At 38.7% G+C, this 20,473-nt stretch overlaps 1 protein-coding gene across 1 annotated transcript in view; it reads right to left on the reverse strand.

The window, feature by feature from the left end:
- Positions 1–20,473, reverse strand: part of LOC101480237 (uncharacterized) — a 53,527-nt gene that overhangs the window by 30,085 nt on the left and 2,969 nt on the right. Inside the window, 39 exon segments of the mRNA XM_014410459.4 lie at positions 38–182; positions 600–683; positions 773–865; positions 1,714–1,803; positions 3,927–4,029; positions 4,134–4,223; positions 4,321–4,411; positions 4,525–4,573; positions 4,692–4,773; positions 4,897–4,959; positions 5,246–5,401; positions 5,513–5,590; positions 6,133–6,218; positions 6,901–7,051; positions 7,498–7,593; positions 7,759–7,918; positions 8,059–8,134; positions 8,284–8,490; positions 8,637–8,726; positions 8,814–8,877; positions 10,038–10,250; positions 12,007–12,146; positions 12,240–12,328; positions 12,413–12,533; positions 12,627–12,824; positions 13,073–13,141; positions 13,363–13,492; positions 15,873–16,028; positions 16,151–16,342; positions 16,464–16,558; positions 16,698–16,797; positions 17,186–17,332; positions 18,118–18,233; positions 18,328–18,448; positions 18,601–18,706; positions 18,819–18,906; positions 19,018–19,100; positions 19,801–19,889; positions 20,121–20,215. Of these exon segments, the coding sequence (XP_014265945.3) occupies positions 38–182; positions 600–683; positions 773–865; positions 1,714–1,803; positions 3,927–4,029; positions 4,134–4,223; positions 4,321–4,411; positions 4,525–4,573; positions 4,692–4,773; positions 4,897–4,959; positions 5,246–5,401; positions 5,513–5,590; positions 6,133–6,218; positions 6,901–7,051; positions 7,498–7,593; positions 7,759–7,918; positions 8,059–8,134; positions 8,284–8,490; positions 8,637–8,726; positions 8,814–8,877; positions 10,038–10,250; positions 12,007–12,146; positions 12,240–12,328; positions 12,413–12,533; positions 12,627–12,824; positions 13,073–13,141; positions 13,363–13,492; positions 15,873–16,028; positions 16,151–16,342; positions 16,464–16,558; positions 16,698–16,797; positions 17,186–17,332; positions 18,118–18,233; positions 18,328–18,448; positions 18,601–18,706; positions 18,819–18,906; positions 19,018–19,100; positions 19,801–19,889; positions 20,121–20,215 (4,402 nt within the window).

A 20,473-nucleotide genomic window follows, 5' to 3' on the forward strand; every position in this document is an offset into this window, starting at 1 on the left:
CCACACACAAGCACAGCCAGACAAACAATATACTTACGTATTCTTTTTGTCATCTCTGTGAATATCTTTATCTGAGCCCATGAGAAGGTAGGTTTTTCCTTGTTCCAGACTTAAAGCTTCTCTGCAGTGTTGATAACTGAGAAATATGCGCTGTTTATTCAGTGGACCAACATCAAGACTCCCTGTAATTAAGATATGACAGTTGAGAGCAGTGATTTATGAATGACTGAATGTGTTGCTCAAACACAGTGCTGCTGTGTCCATATACATTCCTAGTTGTATCATCATAATACAGTATTATACAGATAATACTAGTATTTTGGCATATGTCTATGCTGAGTATTAAATGTTAAATGAGAAAATGGGTATCAGCAAGACAAGCCACACTGACTTACTGATAGTAAATGGTGTCAACCACTAAATGTACCTCTTAGTACAAAAGCATGCAGCAGTTTTATAAAATGCTCGATTTGTCCTTCAAATTGCCTATTTTTTTGTGGCTATAATAGAAAATAACCATCACTGCTATCTTAATGCCACAAAAAACAACAACGAGTAATTTCTCTTAAAATAGACGTTTAAAGGATGTAGGTACTTGCCTTCTTTGATGGGGTCCAGCACTTTGACTTTGTGACTGTCTGTGGATAACTCTTCTACAACCTCTTCCACCAGCACTTTGTAAGCTGTGGGCAGCCAAAGTATAGTTTTTAGCTTTTTGCATTACTATATCCTATTAAATAAAACTAAATGTAACCCATTTATGTTTGTTTACCAAAGTCTACTTTGCTGGTCTCTGTACTTTCACAAATCTTAGCTTGGCGGTCATCATTGGGGATTTTTTCCTTCTTCTGCATACTGCAGTTCTCTGTAAGTACACAATAGGGACAGGGTAAAAATGCAAAGCTGATGTATACATGTGTGTTGATAGGTGACTGCAGGTATATGAAGGTCGAATATACTATTTAAATCTCATTTGCTAAAATAGGCGTCTTTTATAATTGTAGATTAGTGCATAGATCTAAAGTTACTAACAGCACAATAGCTAGTTATGAAAAACAAATGTACTTTCACAGGCCAGAATACTGCAGTGTGAAAGTATACCCAATGATTCAAAAGCTTGCAGAATCACCTTTAGCAGTAATAAGTATTTTTTTTTCTCTGAAATCAGTGTCTCACGTCATTTGAGGAGTTTTAGGTTTGTGGGGATTTGCCCCTGTATAAGTCTATCATATTCCTGCCACAGCATTTCAAAGGGGTTAGGGTCTGGACATCGGTCCCAGCTATCCTGTTATAGATTTGCTGTGTGCTTGTGTTTTTGTTAAGAACCAGTTTTCACCATGCTTTAGCTGTTGGTCAGACAGCCTCCTATGCGACTCAGGAATACTTGGGGATACACAGGAGTCCATGATTGATTTTTCATAACTGTATGCCAAAAAGGCACTGTGACACAGGATCAGCATATCCACAGCTTCAGGTGGCTTCCACCCACCCTCAGGTTTAACCAGTTCATTGTCAGGAAGAACTTGCACCCAAACAAAACTACATAAAAAACACATTTGCTCAAAATTTGACTATTAAAATGAAACCTTTACTTTAATCACACTTCTAATGCTGTGTTCTGTACCATTTAAAGTTATAGAAAAATGCATGAAAACATTTTAATTACTGTTGTAAAATAAGGTTTTTTAATCACATGTATATGATTGTGTTTACCTTCAGCACATGTGCATATGTTATCTCTACAGAGCTGCAGTAGTTTTCCAGCTTCCCTCTCTGGATGGTAGAATTTCACACAGCGTGTTTCTGCAATAAAAAAGAAGGTATTTCTCTATTATTTTGTGACCACTATGGTAGATATAACAATGTATATGGCAATGACAAATCACGCACACAAATGAACTTAAGTGACATCCCATTCTTAATCCATACGGTTTAATATGATGTCAACCCAACCTTTGCAGCTGTAACAGCTTCAACTCTTCTGGGATGCTTTCCACAAGGTTCAGGAGTGTGTTTATAGGAATTTTTGATCATTCTTCCCAAAGTGTATTTGTGAGGTCAGACGATGTTAGATGAAAAGGCCTAGTTTACAATCTCCATTTTAATTCATCCCAAACCTGTTCTATCAAGTTGAGGTCAAGACTGTGTTCAGGCCAGTACATGCTGCCCGTGTGTCTGTTCCAAGAAAGACCTCACCATTGTAACGGGCTGGTGTGATCCACACAGAAATGTGGTCACAATTGTGAGTTAAGTGTTGTGATATATGGAGATTATTATGCATGTTTTATTTTGCTGGTTTATTAGTGTAATTTAAATCCACAATGTCATGTAAGTTCCCTGTTGCCAGGAGAGTGTATAACACTTTGGACAGTAGGGGGCAGCAGCGTGCTTTGGGAACTGAGTCGGGTGCATAGCTGCCGTAAGCAGTGTTGCCAACTTAGCGACTTTGTCGCTATATTTAGCAAGTTTTCAGACCCCTTAGCGACTTTTTCTCTAAAAAAAGTCGCTAAAAAAAGACGTGAAAGCGAGTATCGCTTTTACTCTCAACAAGTAGCGGGTGCTGTAACGCAGTCAGTTCTTCTTTTACTCTTTTACTCTTATGCTGTTTTGTATGGAAGCATAGAGCTGCCACCCAGGCAAAAGAAAAATACAAGTGTATCACGTTATAACGTGAAAAATTTATTGTTCTAACAATATACTATCATGTTTGTACAATATACCATCATGTTTGTACAATATACTTTTCACGTTTGAACAACATAATATCACGTTATTACAATATACATAATTATCACGTTTGTACAATATAAATATTATATTGTACGAACGTGATCATATATTGTACAAACGTGATAGTATATTGTACAAACAGGAAAAGTATCTTGTTAGAACAATAAACTTTTCACGTTATAACGTGATACACTTGTATTTTTCTTTTGCCTGGGTGGCAGCTCTACGCTTCCGTAGTTTTGTGGATCACAAGGTTTAAAACTACTTATAAACACGCACACAAACACAAAGTAACTCCACCAGAGTGCCTATTTCGGGTCCAAGCCCGGGTAAAGGAGCAGGGTTGGAATTGTGACATTAAAAAAACAATAATTGCTAAAATAAATTTAATTTGTAGTTCTAAATAAACTCTAAATGCATTTAGGACGTTTTTTACTCACTTTATTTCTCTTCCACGATGTTATTTCTCTCTCCAACAAAATAGGTTACAATTAGATCAGCATGACCAATTATGCAAATTAGGCGATGACGTCATTTAGCGACTTCTAGCGACTTTTAGGACACCCAATAGTGATTTTCCTTACTGAGGAGTTGGCAACACTGGCCGTAAGTTTTCCATTCTGGCAAGACTGACCAGGCGAACGGCAGCGTGTCTCCTGTGTTCACTTTCTCTCCTGTTTTACAGGATCGTAATCTGGCTACGCGCCCATCATAGTGGGGCCTGTAACACTGGCATTGGTATCTACCCATCCCCGCACATGTATGTACGGACAGAGTAAAGCAGTGGAGACCTGGCTTGTGTGGGCTTATGTTGCTAATGTCAAATAAAGGTCTGTTGTTTGATTTAACTGACTGGCTTTGAGTTATCTGGCTAACCTCCACACAGTATGCCCGCTGGACCTGCTAGCTGCTCCTTCCTCGCCAGACTGCTGTTACACCATGTCTTGATGGACCTTGCATTGTGCACTATAGTGCAAAACCGGTGTGTTGAAACATTCTCATCCCCAAACTGTTGCCACAAAGTTAGGAGTGCGAAATTGTCTTTTTTTATCTGGAACTCCTGACAAACAACCAAACTTTAGACTTGGCACAATGTAGTCAGAAAAGTACAGCTGCTTGGCAGACAGCAGTTTGCATGTCTAGGTGCTTATTGGAACACCTGAAGGTAACAAAGGTAAGATGTTTATAAAACTCACGTTCATAGTATTCATAGACAGATACGGCTGCGGGTTGTAAGACGCCCACCGGCATTTCCTGTTTGATCCTAAAAGCAATTTCCTCTGGTCGTGTGTGAGAAACCTGGGAATTGAAATACAGACACACACAAAAGTGAAAAACATAAATAAACACCAGGGTAAAGGGGAAAAGGGGGGATAAGGAGAAAGATTGGTGTGATTTCCAACCTTGTCCAAGTAAATGATGAGTGAGCCTCTTTCTGACAGGACTTTGTTCATCTCATATTTTGATATGGTGCGGCCACGTCCTCTAGACAACTAGAGACACACAAAAAGGCCAATTTTTAAACATTAAGAGGTCTTATTTTTTTCTTTAACTGTAACCACATAACGTAATGTGGGTGTCTCTTCTTACCAAATCCAGGTCTTTTGTTTCAACAGCAAAACCAGTTAGTAAGCCAATATCCAAGATTGACATGCCTGCATCACGATCCCTGTTCTTATACCTGTAGAGAGAATGATAAGAATGATTCAAATGACAGCAGAGTTAAATGGACGGGAACAAAAAAATCCTATTAAGCCAAAACTATTTCTAAAGTGTAGTTTATATTGTACTTACATGACCTCTATCCTAAGTTTGTATATCTTTTCATCTGCATTTAATTTTTCTGAAAGAATAAGGAAAAAGAAAAAATGAGCACAAACAAATAAAATGCCATAAACTGAAGCAAACAGATTTAATGAGATAAGTAAAATAAAAAGAGGAGATAAAGGACATCAAAGTACCTTCTACGAGATCCACTTTGAGGGTAAAATTCTGGCAGTCACTCTCCCGTTCTTTGGGCTTAGCGTAATACAGTGATACCAACTGTTGCATCAGAAAAAGTGTGTTTTTATATTGTGTGATAAATAAGTCTTTGTAATACTGTTCTTTTAAGGTTTAAAAAGCCTTGTCTAGGATTCTGAAATGATCAACTAACAGATAACTTACTGTCACTGTTGCTTCTCCTGTTCCCCTAGCAGTCACTGTGATGTCCTGGTTTATATCGTTAATCTGTTGGGATTAATATGTACAAACACACAAAGATGTGTTTGTACATATTATGAGAAAAAAAACAGAGATAAGCTCACTTTGCTCCCACCGACTGAATTTAAATTGCATTGAATGTCTGTTAGACAGGAAAAAAGGAAATAGACCAAAAAGCTTGCAGAGTGGTGAGATGGATTGCCAAAAAGACAGAAACACTAGCAGTACTGAGATTTATTTACTGCTAGAGGACATGTTTTCAGACTGACAAATTGTGCTACATGGTGACTGTGTTTGTGTTGCTTCTTCTCACCTTAGACGTTCTTGTGGCATAGTGGTTGTTCTGATTGAAATTGTACTTTTCAGGTGCCGACCTTCCTGGCAACTTGATGTCCACATTCAGATCATACTGTGGTTCGTTAGCGTTGATCCAGTACTCTGCTACAGCTTGATAGACCATTATAGTAGCCTGGAGAGAAGAAAAGTGGGGGAGATAAAGAAAGGCAAAGGTTATAAGGTGGGATAATATATATAAAATATCTGCCTATGATATCTTGATTGACAGGAAGTTTTGTGTTACCTGAGTTGATCCATAGCCTCCTCCCACCTTCTGTTGTGTGTTGAACCATCTCACAACAGGTCTGGCATCTTCCAAGTTCTTTATTAAAACAGCAAAGGACAAGAGTAGAGTTCAAAAAAATATGGAAAACGTTTTTCAAAGGTACTTCGGAGTTTTAGGCTTTCTGTAATTAAAATCCAGTCCAGAAACTTGCCTAATGGAAGAAAACAGCAATGTTTTTCATAGTTCATAACAAAGCAATGTCTTATTTGTTTTCATTTGTGTTTGCACACAATAATAACACAACATAAAACTAAATGGAGAAATTTACATTAAATAAATGGTAATTCGAGTACTCTGGAATGGTCCGATGGTATTTTAATACTGTAGAATGAATTTTCAATGACCACATGTCGTTGGGGTGGTGGGGTTAGGTTAATTGGAAATGCTAAATTGAACATAGGTGTGAATGTGTGATTGAATGTGAGTGCGACTGGTTGTCCCCTGTCTATGTGTTAGCCCTGCAACGGACCTGCCCAGGGTGAACCCTGCCTCTCACCCTAAGCTGGGTTAGGCTCCAGCGACCCTGAAAAGGATAAGCGGAAGCAAATGGATGGATGATATAATTTAGACATGCTCACCTGAGTCTTGACAAGAGCAAGAAGAGCATAAGCTGTGGTTTCCAAAGTGTAAATGCCCCCTCTAGGTACAGGCCAGTGAGATAGCTCTGACAGACACAATCACACAAGTACATTTTTATTACTATAATATATCTTGAACACATCTACCTCAGTAGTAAATTTGTGAATATAGTAAAAATGTGAAGATACATATCATCTCTGCGCTTGGTTGCGCCTTAGTGAGTTTCTAAGAGAGAGAGTTTCCCCTGTAAAGAGAGTTCCTGTGGATCTGTAAATATTGCAACCCTGGACACACTAACTGACAATTCCTTTTGTTGTCATCTTTGTTTGTAACTTTACTGTAAATAAACTCACTGTCGCTATCACTGAACCTGTTCTGATGTGACCCAAGAGGAACTCACATCTTGAGTCCATTTGCACCAACAATTAACGCCAAAAAATTATTGTATTTTAGCCTATGGTTATGTGACCTGTATTAGAGAAGGACAGGGCAGCAATTTAAAAGCACTGAAAATACCAGACTATTCATTTAACTAAGACTTAGAAAAAAATCCTCATGAACATAGTACAGTTTTTCCACTTGTTTTTTTTTTTTTTTTGCAATGAACTGAAACAGTAAGGATCATAGTTTACATTTACTGATCTTGTAAACATTTATATAGTCTCAACTGTGTGTGTGTGTGTGTGTGTGTGTGTGTGTGTGTGTGTGTGTGTGTGTGTGTGTGTGTGTGTGTGTGTGTGTCTGTCTGTCTGCCTGTCTGTACAAACCTGGCGAAACAAACTTGTATAGGGTCTCTTTGTTGAATTTGTTTTCATTAGCCAGTGCATATGATGTCATAGCCACAGCATAAGGGTTGGTGACACTGGGCAGGCGCCTCTCCAGGTAGGCCACTGCTTTGTCTATACTGCCTGGGAGACTCTGGGCAGATGAAAAAAGGGAAAAAAAAGGCAGATAATGAGTGACAGGAAAACAAAACATAAAGAAATATAACATTACTATACTATTTTGGAATGTGGAGCATTTGTTCTTCGTCCTTTTGTGAGCCTCTCGAGTCTCATTAATTGAGAAAGTTAAAATTAAGAGTTGGACCACTCAGTATAACATGAGCAATGCACCAGAATTAAGGCTTTTGTATATCCAAGTCATGAAGAGGTGTAGTCTGAATATTTTATGTTTTTATCAATCTATAATTTACAAGATCTTCATACAGACATGACCAGAGAACATATTTGTGAGATTAATTGAATTCTGTCTGTTTTTGCTGGTCTGTGGTTTAAATCTTCAATGCAAGTGCAATAGAAAGTATCACGGTTTGATCATTTTAGATACTTTGTAACAACAATGTTTGCAGGTGAAATACTCACATTGACAGTGTCGGAACATATTGAGCGTGACTCTTGCATTGCAATGAGGCAGAAAGCTGTCATGGAGGCGTCTGAATCTAAGCCGGCCACATCACCCTACAGATGAAGCACAAACATATTATTATTATTTCTAACAGAACTTTTTTTAATATTTATAAAAGCTGATTGGCAGTTGTATAACTGGTTTCTCATTTAGTTATAAGCCATTTTGTATTTTAAGTATAGATGAAGAACTGGTGTTGATAAAATCAGTGCACTCACATTCATTGTTGACTGCAATACAGGTGCAAATTCTTTGAAAACACCATCAGGTTGTTGTCCTTTGAGAATAAGGTACTTGACAGCATCACAGATCACATTATCTTGTATTGCAACCAGATGATGGGCCATTGCAAACACCTTGGCAACATAGGCAGTCAGCCTTATAGACAGGAAGAGGGGATACAATAGCTTAATATAATTTATTTGCCCTTACTATAAATTGGCTTTGCAAAATCAGAAATTAAAGCAGCATGTGCAAAATATTATGTATGAATTCATGGATGTTTGTGGGTGCCTCACCAGGTGCTAGCTGGGCGAGAAGGAAATGCAGCAAACGATCCATCCTTTTTACGGAAGGCCAACTCGTTTGTGTAACCTTGATGAAACAATTAAAGAAATAAAACAATCTTTTTACTTCACTGCTATTCAACTTGCATCTGACTCTTATCAATTAGAAACAATTTTGAGGAGCTTTGTGTGTTTATTTTGTCACCAAAGAATTTATGTACATCTGTGAGAGCCTACCAGTTTTTATATGTTGGAGAGCTTCATTACGTTTTGCAAAGCCCACAGTTTCCCATTGGTTGGTTTTGTCCAAATACAAGGTTGCAATAAGAGGCAGGGTCATTGACATCATGTTCTGCTCTCCACAGCCCGAGGGTTGTCTGATTAGAGTACCCATTGAGTTGCCGCTAATGGCATTCTCCACCAGCTGAGATACTTGTTCTCTCCCTGCATGCATACACATACAAAAAAGGTTCACAACACCCATTAAGGTAGTCAGTCCCGAATGTCAACAATAACAATATATAATAGAAGCTTCAGGGTGATATAGCCACTGAATCACATAAACTGCATAAATATTAAATATTTCTCACCTGTCACAGAGATCTGTGTGCTAGTAGGTGTGTTTGGAACCAAATCTTTCCTTTTAATTCCACTGTTAAGAACTTCGTTCTGTACACCATCTAAACAGAGAAAAAAAGGTTTTATTAAGGTGAAAATCAGGGTTTGACTGAATAATTAGAATCTAGCTTTTTAATAGATAAACTCACTTTCTCCTTTCTTAACAGGATCTAAAGTCACAATCTTTGGATGTTTAACCAGCACGCCCTCAGGCTGGAAAACAGACAAACATTGGAAGTCATCATTATTTTAGCAAAGAAAAGTGCAGTAGCTACAAAACAGGAAATAAATCCATAATTAAATTAAGTCCTCAACAGTTTGTCTTTCTAAGCCTAACTGCAGCCTTTATGACTAAACTCAGTTTAACTTTGTATTCTTGTTGCTACTTCTCTCGATGTGTGAGAGAAGTAGCCACAGCAGCAAAAATGCGAATGATGTTAGTAGTCAACTTACTATTGCAGCTATAAAATGCGTACTTTGTAGTTGCAATAGATACTGAAAGTGTGCTGCTGAGAATAATTAAGTGACTGTAGTGGTTTACAATGTTATCATATGCACAGAGTATTTTTCCTTTAAATTCATAAAATATAACATTATCAATATTAATATGAAGCCAAAACCCTTTACAAAATCACAATATATAAACCACAAATACTGACTTAGCTTGAACTGTCAGCTCTATTTAAATTTCAACTAAACTGTTATCCATTTTTATGCATAATTACTAAACAACATTTACATGTGACTGTAAATGTAACATTTCTCCCAAATGAATACAGTGAACACATTTCAGTAATATATGTCAATATTGATGATGACCATGATTTTTAGAAGTAAAATATGGATAAAACTGACCTACATTATCATAAGTAGTTTTTCTTTTGGCTAGGTTTTGTCAGTTTGCTGTTCAGTACTGATTGGAGTACTGTACTGGTTCTTCATCTTCCTATAGTCACACTTTAACTAAAATCCTTTTTTTACAAAATAGACACAAAAAAGCAATGAACTAAAAATGCATTTGATGAGTATGATTATTGTTAATATTTTGATCATTTCTAAGATTATTAAGGGACATTCTTTTGGCAGTGATAATCATGTAGTATTAGAACAAAAGTTCAGCACATATTGTTAGTCTACAAAATTATCAGTCTGATGTTTGGTCTGGGATTGAGCCAGACTCCAGTTATTGTTTCTGTCTGTTCCTTTTTGTGCCTAAACCTCAACAAACAATAACTTTCAAATTATTTTATTACTACCAATTTTAAATGGCCTTTTCACATTCAGATAAGAAAAAACATTTTTGTTTTATTTAATAGGGAATTGATAACGAACATATTTTTGGGCATCCAAATAGCAAACATTGGTTTTCTTACCACCACCCGCAACATCTTCATGACTCCATCATTGAGATATGAGTCCTTAACAGCTGCTTTAACCTCAATGCGCCGTTCTCCCTCCTTCATGGGAATAATGACAAAAGGTACAGATCGTGTGGTCTCGGGCCCAACAGTGACCTCCTGGCGATACCTACCACGTTTGGAAGCTGAACTACACACATGCTCCTCCTCAGTCAAATCAATGCGTACCTTTATAAAAGAAAAACAGCAATGACAAAGTTGGAGAAGAGATTGAAACGTGGTATTTCGAACTGGAAGAATACAAAGATCATGAATAAATACAGAGATTTTTAAGCATTCCTTTAACTTTCTGCAATTTCATTTCTCCTTATTTATATAAAACTAAGTTAATAAACTCAACATGAAAAAGGGATTGTACTCTTCAATTTTAGTTGATGATAAATAGAGATGGCACGATACCACTTTTTTATGTCCGATACCGATACCGATATCATAAATTTGGATATCTGCCGATACCGATATGAATCCGATATAGTGTTTTTTAATCAACAAAACTGTTTTTTAAAATATCTTGCTGCATTTTGCAAGTCTGCAAGTTCATACTCAAGTTTAAAACAACAACTACACTAAAGCTATTCTGTTATACCTGTATACAAAAAAAATATTTCATAGTTCAGCAATACTGATCAATCTAATAAACTTAGACCTACACCATCCTCCCTATTCTGGTATTTTAAAGAGTACTTAGCGTAAATATTAAGCAACCTAACTAATAGGGTTCCAACTCCCAGCAACAACAAAAATAAATAAATAAAAAATAGGGAACCACCCCTCACGCTCCACCTCATGATGCTTAATCGACGTAATCAACCTTAATTTGATGCAGTGTGAAAAAAAATGAACAGAAATCAATTATTTTTCAAGAAATATTAAATAGATTCAACATCTTTCTTCAACAAAATTGCAGACTGCACAGATGGTACCTTCCCAAAGGAAAAAGTACTATAGCTTACTAGGGTATATATATTAGACTTAATAGTCACTATATACAGTAATTGACTTCTATTCATTTTACATCAAATTAAAACTTTGTGTGTCAGATAATTATTTATTAAAAGCTAGACATTTTAAATGAGAATAAGAAAGAAAAGTATGTCTTTGTGCCCCCTTTTCCCAGTTAATGCCCTATCGGCCCCCCTGGCTAAACTTTGCTAGATCCGCCCCTGCACAGTTACCAGCGTCAGCTACGTAGAAAAAGATCCTCGAGTAGAAAGTAATATTAAATACATTCTAACAACAGCTGATCAAGCTTAAACGTGCTGCTGTTGTTCAGCCGCTGGTTTTCTCTTTCTGGTGCAAAGTGGGCCAAAAACAAACCAGAGACACGGACTCGCGACAGAAAAGCCGATCAGCTGATCATTAAGCAGTTTCACGATTGAAGTAGCAGCCGGAGAGCGAGAGGCAGTCGCTCGTTAAGCTTAACGCAGGAATGCTTTACAAACATTCAGAGATGGACTTACACACTTGCTTTACTTCTCTCGGGGATAACTTTGTCAGAGATGAAATGCCGGGTTGCTAGCGAAGCTCCAAATGCTATCCAGACCACAGCCGCTCTATCACGTGATGCATACTGCTCCGACATGCTAACGTTCTGAGGTGAGTTACGGCGTGTTGCAAGTTTTGTGAGGTGCTTTCGTGATATTTAATGGATCGGATTACATTTTTTATTTTTCTCCGATATCCGATCCAGTCATTTAGGTCAGTATCGGACCGATACCGATACGTAATATCGGATCGGTCCATCTCTAATGATAAACGAAATATGATAAGCCAACCTTAACTAAGGAAATGTAATCATCCTGGCAAATGAAAATGAAAATGATTTTAAGAACACAACACGAAAATGCACATGATAAACTCACAAGACCACACTTTTGAACACCACTGTGTTTCAGTCCAGTAATTACTGTGGTTCTGTACTTACAGTGATTCGATCAGGGCTGTAGTTGTGGAGGATTGCTTTAATTTCTATCTGCTCTCCACGGACAGCAGAATAAGGCAGCCTGAGATCAATGAAGAAATCCTTCTTGACAATGACTTCAAATGGATCACCCACACAGATTCCTTAAAGAAAATATGCAGAAAATAATGACATTTTTTTTTTAAAAAGTAAAGGGAAGGCCAAAAAAAGCCATATTTTAGTCACCGAGTCCTCACCGTGAGTTCTTGACAGACTGATGCCGGTGAACTGCCAGGTTGTGATTGAATCTTGCAAAGGAACATTTCTCACAAATGATGTGGTGTCACTGAAATATAGAAAAATGTTTACAGTCTGAGAGATGTTAAGATGTAACTTCATTTGTATGTGTTTGTGATTTACAGTCACTCACCAGTTAGGTGTGTTTCTAGGGCAAGGAGGCAATTTGATATCAGACCAGAGCCAACTTTCTGGGAAATTGGTGCGAGTAACAATTTCATTGCTGTCCATGAAACTGTTGTCTTCTCCTTCACCTGGATTTTGTTTAAAAATGATATAATTTTGTGAATTTTATGACACATAGTATGAATGAGATAACCCCTTCCCATTTTGTTTCCATCTCTTACTGCGAGCCAGTTTGAGGTCTTCCTCCCTCTTCTCTGCTCGAAGAGTTTCCACTGCCTTGCAACAGCGCAGGAAAGCATCACGGCAGCCTTGACCATCAACAATGTACTCGCTGCGGACCTCACAGGTGTATGAAAGGGGGGTTTCCTTCATGCCATCCAGACAACACTCAGATTCTACTGGGTCTGTATAATTTTTTACTGAAAAGTAAAGAAGAAAGTATAAGAACTGTGATTTACTGTAAAGTTAAAAACATATATTTTTAAATATGTCTTTTTGTAAACAGAAAATCTTGTAATGAAGTCAAAACCGTAAAATAAAAAAAATTCTTTTTGTCTGTTGACTAATACATAGACTGTCAAAAGTAAAAACTGGGATATGTGTGAAATTATGAATTAATATGTGGTTATTCATGTGTATATACATATATTTATATTTATATACTTACATAAGCTGCTTCTGACATCCATTACAGCAGCGTTGCGTTTCTTTCTGTTCGCAGGCTGGCATTTAATTTCTGTAAAATGCAACACAGACAAAATATACCATATCAAACAAGCCTGAAACTGAATTTGGTTTTTGTGTTACTAAAATAGGAAGAATATAACACAACCTTTTTTGTTGGACTGTTCAAAAACATGACAGAAATAATCATCATTCTTCAAGGGTTTAACAGTGAAGCCGAAAGAAAAGTATTAGACAATGGTAAAAGAGTGGGATGCTCTGTTGCTTTGTCACCTTGTCTATATGGGGTCTTTGCATCAGTGTTGGACTCAAACAATAGCCCAGCATCAAAGAAGACACCCATACTGTCCTTTCCTCCACCAGGTGTGCAGCCTGTGTCATACTGCTCTACTATGTCCCACACCTACAGGTTAAAGTACAAAAACATACAAGAATGTAAATTGAACAGTAAACTTACAATAAGAGGACTCGAATATGGCTCACAAATCAAAAAAAAAAAAGGGCTAAAAAATAAAAAAATGTCTTGTTGACATTGTAAATTATTACATTAAACTCAACTCACCGTCATATTTTTAGGTTTTTTTTTATTTTAGAGTCACAATAATCTGTCCTCCTCTCTACACACCCTCAGAGCAACAAATAAAACTGGGGACCTACGGGCCGTCTGGCGTATGTCCCAGCTAGGCATAGTTGTTCTGAGGCACAGGTTAACATGCTGTAACAACATAATAAGTTTCAGGTTTTTCGTATCCATCCATCCATTTTCTTCCGCCCAAGCCCAAGCAGAGAAGCCCAGACCTCCCTCTCCCCAGCCACCTCCTCCAGCTTATCCGGGGGAACACCAAGGTGTTCGGCAGGCCAGACGAGAGATATCATCGCTCCAGCATGTCCTGGGTCTGCCCCGGGGCCCCCTCCCGGTGGGACATGCCCGGAAAACCTCGCCCAGGAGGTGCCCAGGAGGCATCCTTGTCATCCTTCCGGTCACTACCCACAGCTCGTGACCATAGGTGAGGGTAGTGGCGTAGATCAACTGGTAAATGGGTAAGTAGTTTGTTCACCACAACAGACCGGTACAGAGGCCGCATCACTGCGATGGCAGCACCAATCCGTCTGTCAATGTCCGGCTCCCTTCTCCCATCACTCGTAAACAAGACCCCAAGATACTTAAACTCCTCCACTTGGGGCAGGGTCTCGTCCCTGACCCGGAGTGGGCACTCCACCGTTTTCCGGCCGAGGACCATGGCCTCAGATTAGGAGGTGCTGATTCTCATTCCCACCGCTTCACACTCGGCTGCGAGCCGTTCCAAGGCAAGCTGGAAGCCATCACCTGATGAAGCCCACCGGACAACATTATCTGAGAAAAGCAGATCCTGAGACCACCAAAGTGAAAGCCTTCCGCCACTTGGCTACACCTAGAAATTCTGTCCATAAAAATTATGAACAGAATCGGTGACAAAGGGCAGCCCCGGCGGAGCCCATCACCCACCAGGAACGAATCCAACTTATTGCCGGCTATGCGGACCAAGCTCTTGCAATGGTCGTATAAGGACTGAATGGTCCGTAGCAATGGGCCAGACACCCCATACTCCCGGAGCAACTCCCACAGGACCCCTCGAGGGACACGGTCGAATGCCTTCTCCAAGTCCACAAAACACATGTAGAGTGGTTGGGCAAACTCCCATGCGCCCTCGAGTATCCCATGCTAGAGGATAAAGAGCTGATCCAGTGTTCCACGACCAGGACGAAAACCGCATTGGTCCTCCTGTATCTGAGGTTCGACTAACAGATGGACTCTCCTTTCCAGCACGGACTCAATGTCCCCAGTCTCCCTCGGAATGCTGTTGAAGCTCTGCCGGAGGTGTGCGTTGAAGATCTCGTGGACCGGGGCCTCTGCTAGACATTCCCAGGACACCCTCACTGTACGTTTGGGTGCGCTGGGTCTGTCCAGCGTCCTCCCTCGCCACCTGATCCAACTCACCAGCAGGTGGTGATCAGTTGACAGCTAAGCCCCTCTCTTTACCCGAGTGTCCAGAACATATGGTCACAGGTCTGGTGATACGATTACAAAATTGATCATCGACCTGTGACCTAGAGTGTCCTGGTGCCACGTGCACTTCAAACACTCTTATGTTTGAACATGGTGTTCATTATGGCCAAACTGTGGTTTCCACAGAAGTCCAATAACAAAACACCACTCGGGTTCAGATCTGGGAGGCCGTTCCTCCCAATCACGCCCTTCCAGGTCTCACTGTTGTTGCCCACGTGAGCATTAAAGTCTCCCAGTAGGACAACAGAGTCTCCAGGTGGAGCATCCTCCAGTGCCCCACTCAGGGACTCCAAGAAGGTTGGGTACTCTGAACTGCCGCTCGGCGCACAAGCACGGACGACCGTCAGGACCTGTTCCCTGACCCGAAGGCGAAGGGAACAAACCCTCTCGTCCACTGAAAGAAACCCCAACATACCAGCAGCAAGCCGAGTGGATACCAAGATACCCACCCCAGCCGGACGCCTCTCACCCGAGGCAACTCCAGACTGAGACAGAGTCCAGCCCCTCTCCAGGAGAATGGTGCCAGAGCCAGGCCATGTGTTGCGGTGACCCCGACTATACCTAGCTGGCACCTCTCAACCTCACGCACTAACTCAGCCTCCTTCCCCATCAGAGAGGTGACATTTTTGGAATGTATGCAATACGTAAATTAATATGAAATCTAATATGTGCAATTTGTTTACTGTAGCTAAACAATTTACAAAATATAAAAAGCAAAAAATAATTGAGAAATGACCTTTTTCTGTGTCAGGCGGTGCTTGTTGTTTAGGACGTAGACACCTTTGTCAACTGCAACCAGTCCCACTGTGGCCTCTGGATTTCCTGTGACTTTCAGACTAAACATCTTGCGAGGCTCATAGGCTGGAGCAGGTCGTGAGGATTCCAGTTTCAGCTAAGTGAGGGTGACATGCAAATTTGTATATGTTAAAAAAATAAGTACTACTGTAGAAATGAGTAACATTTGTGCATTTTGGCTGTAAAGATTCACTCTTTCACAGCTCTTGAGTCTCTTACAGTGCCCATGCAGGTGTCTTTTACATCCACCCAAACAGAGTCTGATACCACTTCATTTGAACTTGTATGATAGTATGCTATGATGCGGAACGATGGCAGCATTTCTTTGGTGATTGGTTGTATCAGGGAAATCAGTACTTGGCCTCTTGTCTTATAACGGCCGTATTTCACTAGCTGACCTCTGCTCTGGATCTGGGGAAATGAAAGATTTGCATATTAATACCTAACACCTTAAGCACACATGTATGTACTATGACCAGTTGTTGCAGAAAAAATAGCTATATATACAAAAACAAATAAATACGTCTCTCACCAGATATGTGATATCATGATTTTGATTTGGCTGCTGGTTGAGATTGAGGTTGATTTTTAGATTGTCTGATATTTTCAGCTCAGCTGAATCCACACCTGCAAATATGTTTCAATAAATGTTATAGTTTGAACACATCTTTTAGTGCCTGTTTCACACAGTATACTTCCACTTCTACCTACAGTAACAATCTTTATTCTTTTACTTGATGCAATGCTTCTTCAAGATTTTTCTCACCTATGTGGATAAAAGTCCTGGTCTTGCTCTGGTACGGTTTTGCTGTCATCTCTGCTCTTGCTTGTTTATCAGGTGTAAGAATGTTGTCATTGGTCACTGCCTGTAATTAAAGACACACACACATAAGCCATACTAAGCATAAGACAAACATTCATGTGCTTTCATTTGCAAGTATACAAGGATCAGTCAGGACCTGTAATTAAAGCCCAGCATGCATAACCAATGAGCAACAAGTTAAATTAAGTGATAAGTAAGTGATAATCTTTATTGCTTGAGGGCAGCATTTGCGTGAGCAAGCGTTAAAGTGGGCCAGAACAATCCAAAATAGCATTCTGGCAGCCACTGTGCTGCCCTATTATTATTATTAAAAGTTATTTTTAATGCTGTCATTCTTGTTTTTATTCTAAGTAGTTGCAGTAGTAGTGGAAGTAGTGTTGTTTTTGTTGCTGGGGGTTCTTTTTATAGCTTTTTCAGAACTTAAAACTTACAGTTATTCTCAGCTCAGCTGCATTTCCTTCTGTATTGATGGTGAGCCGAGCCATGCCGTTAGCTGCAGTGAATCCCCTGACTGCCCCAGGATTAATCACTACTGGAACGTTTTCTGCTGGTGTTTCATCAGGATTTAAAACTTCAACCTAACATCAGACAAGAGAAACTGAATCATGACCAGTGATGGGCAGTAGCGCGCTACTTGTAACAAACAGCATTGTTACAGTAACGTGTTACTTGTAACGCATTACTGTAATCCGATTACTTTTTTCAAGTAACAAGTAAAGTAAGGGATTACTATTGCAAAAACGGTAATTAGATTACCGTTACTTTCCCGTAGGAACGCTGCTGCTTTACAGGTGAAAATAGAGCAACAGGACCGCTAGTCTTTCATTTTATTTATTTTCTGCTGTGTTTCACTTGCATCTATTTGAAAGACTGAGTGTAAACACAAAAAACAATTTTTTTTAATGTGCTGGAATGTGCAGAAAATAGGTTTAAATGTTAAACAAATTTCTTCCAGTCAGAGAATGTTACATATACTTTAATTTTTGCTTGATGCATAAAGTTAAAAGATTAAAACTAATAAAACAAGTTTTAAAAAGAGACTTTTCCATTTGATTACATTTTGTATGATGGATTATGTAGAAAAAGTAGAATTGAGCTGAAAGATCTATTGCTTTATCACCTGTTCAGGTTGTAAATAGTTTTTTTTAAAAAGTAACTAAGTAACTAAGTAATTAATTACGTTTGAAAATAAGTAATCAGTAATTAGTTACTGATTACTTTTTTCAAGTAACTTGACCAACACTGATCATGACACTTTGTAAAGCAATTATAATTTCTTCAAATGACACAACTGACATATCAAATTTATGACTTCACCGTGTAACATTATGTCAGACTATGCAAATGTAAATTAGTGCTTTACCACAACATCGAAGGACATTCCTGGCTTGAAATATTTTGGAGTTCTTTTAAAGTGGATCGTATAGGGTGATGTAACAATCTGGATACCTCTCAGCTCGGCCTCCACCATTTCACTACCTGTGACAGGGTACAAGAAAATAATTATACATACTCACCAAAAATTGTCAGGATTCATAAAAAATAAAACAAAAAACAGTAATTTTTTTCTTACCACTTTCTGTCAGCACACTGACAGATACAAATATGGCGCCCCCTACAAGGCTGTTGATGTCCCTCTCAACTTTTGTTATGTGTTCCCTCCTCAGTGTCACCTCTCCTTCACCATTTTCAATCTAATTCAGCAACATGACAATGTTTATGTAAAAATATGTTCTACACTTATAGCACAATAATACAGTTTCTGAATAGTAGGAGGTATTTAAACTCTTATGTCAGCATTGCTTTATATGGAAAGGCTAAATCTTAAGTATAAATATGGGCTCACCGGCACTCTCTGAAGAGAGTCTGGAAAACTCTGCTTACTTTGGTCCTTTTTGATGACCCCAAATACCACATAGGCTGTTCCATCCACCTCCTGACCAAACAGATACCTTAAACCATGAAATAAAATTGTGCTTGTTAACAACCAGTTCGAACCCAGGTCAAAATGTAACAACAAACGATCACATATATACTACTTAAATCCACAAAACAATTACATACGTAGCTTTGATTCTGACAGTGAAATCTCTGCTGTTCACGTGGAAGAACTGTGTTAATGGTGTCAGTTTCACCTCAAAACTGGGTAGAACTGCAAGATTAAAATATTTTCTTTGTCAAGTTCAAATTGCTATTTGTATGGCACATTTAAAAACAGTAAAGAAATGTTGTGCAGGTACTGTACAGATAATGGGATGCTCACCATACTCTTTGACCTCAAATTCTGCAGAATAGATTTGCTGTGGGTTGCTCTGGAATTTTGCCACCACTTTCCACAGTCCAGGACTACACACACACACACACACACACACACACACACACACACACACACACACACACACACACACACATAGATTGCGAGAGAGATATATATTAATCAATCAAATAGTCCAAGCATTTATAAAACTCAAGGCAGCACATTAATCATACTGCAGACTATATTCTACACACAGGATCTAATTAGACTACAATTGCCAAATTATGGAAGTGTATAAGTTATGCATGATTGATTATATAGTAAAAATAATCAATGTAGCACATACTACCCTTCATAATACACACTAATAATAATAATAATAATAATAACAATAATAATAATAATAAAAATGTGGCCAGCTGAGTATTCTTAACAGCAAAGCACCCATGCAAAAGTTAAACTTACTGTTCTACAGAAATTAGATAGGGGGAGATCTTTATTGGACACTTCAGCTATACTACACTGTGCTTCAGATGGTCAATGACTACATGTCTGAACTGAGTCATGGTTCTAAATTCTTTCCATCAACAATAACTGTCAGTGAATTTATACTGCAGCATCAACAAGAACAGTTAAGCGAACAGATAAGAGTCACATAAACTTAAACAAAAAACAACGAGCATCTTAAACAGAAACACATATTCGAAAGGCATGATGGGAGATAACTAGCCACTCCCCACATGCCACAATAATGATAATAATAATCACAGTAATAATAATAATACTCACCTAACAATTTCACCAAGCTGGAAATCTCCAGAATGAATACCTGATTTTAGAGCGACTATATCAAGTGGTAAAACAATGCCTTCAGGTGTCTGGAAAAAAAATAAACCACTATTAACAGTGCAATGCTAGTGCACTAGTATTGCTAGTGGTGGTTTTGGACAGTGTATTAGTTTCCAAACTAATATGTAAATGACAATATAAAAAAATTCAAGACAAAGTTGATGTATTTTGTTTGTTTTGTTTCTTTGCAAATAAAATATTTGTTTTCCTTGCATAATGTCACTTTCAATTCTGAGCCCATGAAGAATAAAACACAATACCACAAACTCAATGGCAATGGAAGGATCAGATTGGGCTGCTTCATCCCTCTCTACAGGCTCCATCTGGGGTGTCAGTGCAAACATCCTGAAATGAACTGAAGGGAAGAGAAGATGTTATTTTTGCTGCTCGAGCAGTGATGTATACATGTTGGGAGGAATAGTTAATCAAGAAATTCAGTTTAGTAATTTCATTTAAGGTCATTCATTTAAAATGTGTCTTAGTCAAACTGAGGGAAATATGTGATTTTTTTCCCTTTCAAATCTTCACTGAAAATAATTATCAAACCTTTTTCAAAGGGACTGCATGGACTACACAAAGCAGCTTTCTAATTTGTGTAAGGTGATGCCATAGC

The sequence above is a fragment of the Maylandia zebra genome, linkage group LG6 (assembly GCF_041146795.1).
Source record: "Maylandia zebra isolate NMK-2024a linkage group LG6, Mzebra_GT3a, whole genome shotgun sequence".
Classification (NCBI taxonomy): Eukaryota; Metazoa; Chordata; class Actinopteri; order Cichliformes; family Cichlidae; genus Maylandia; species Maylandia zebra.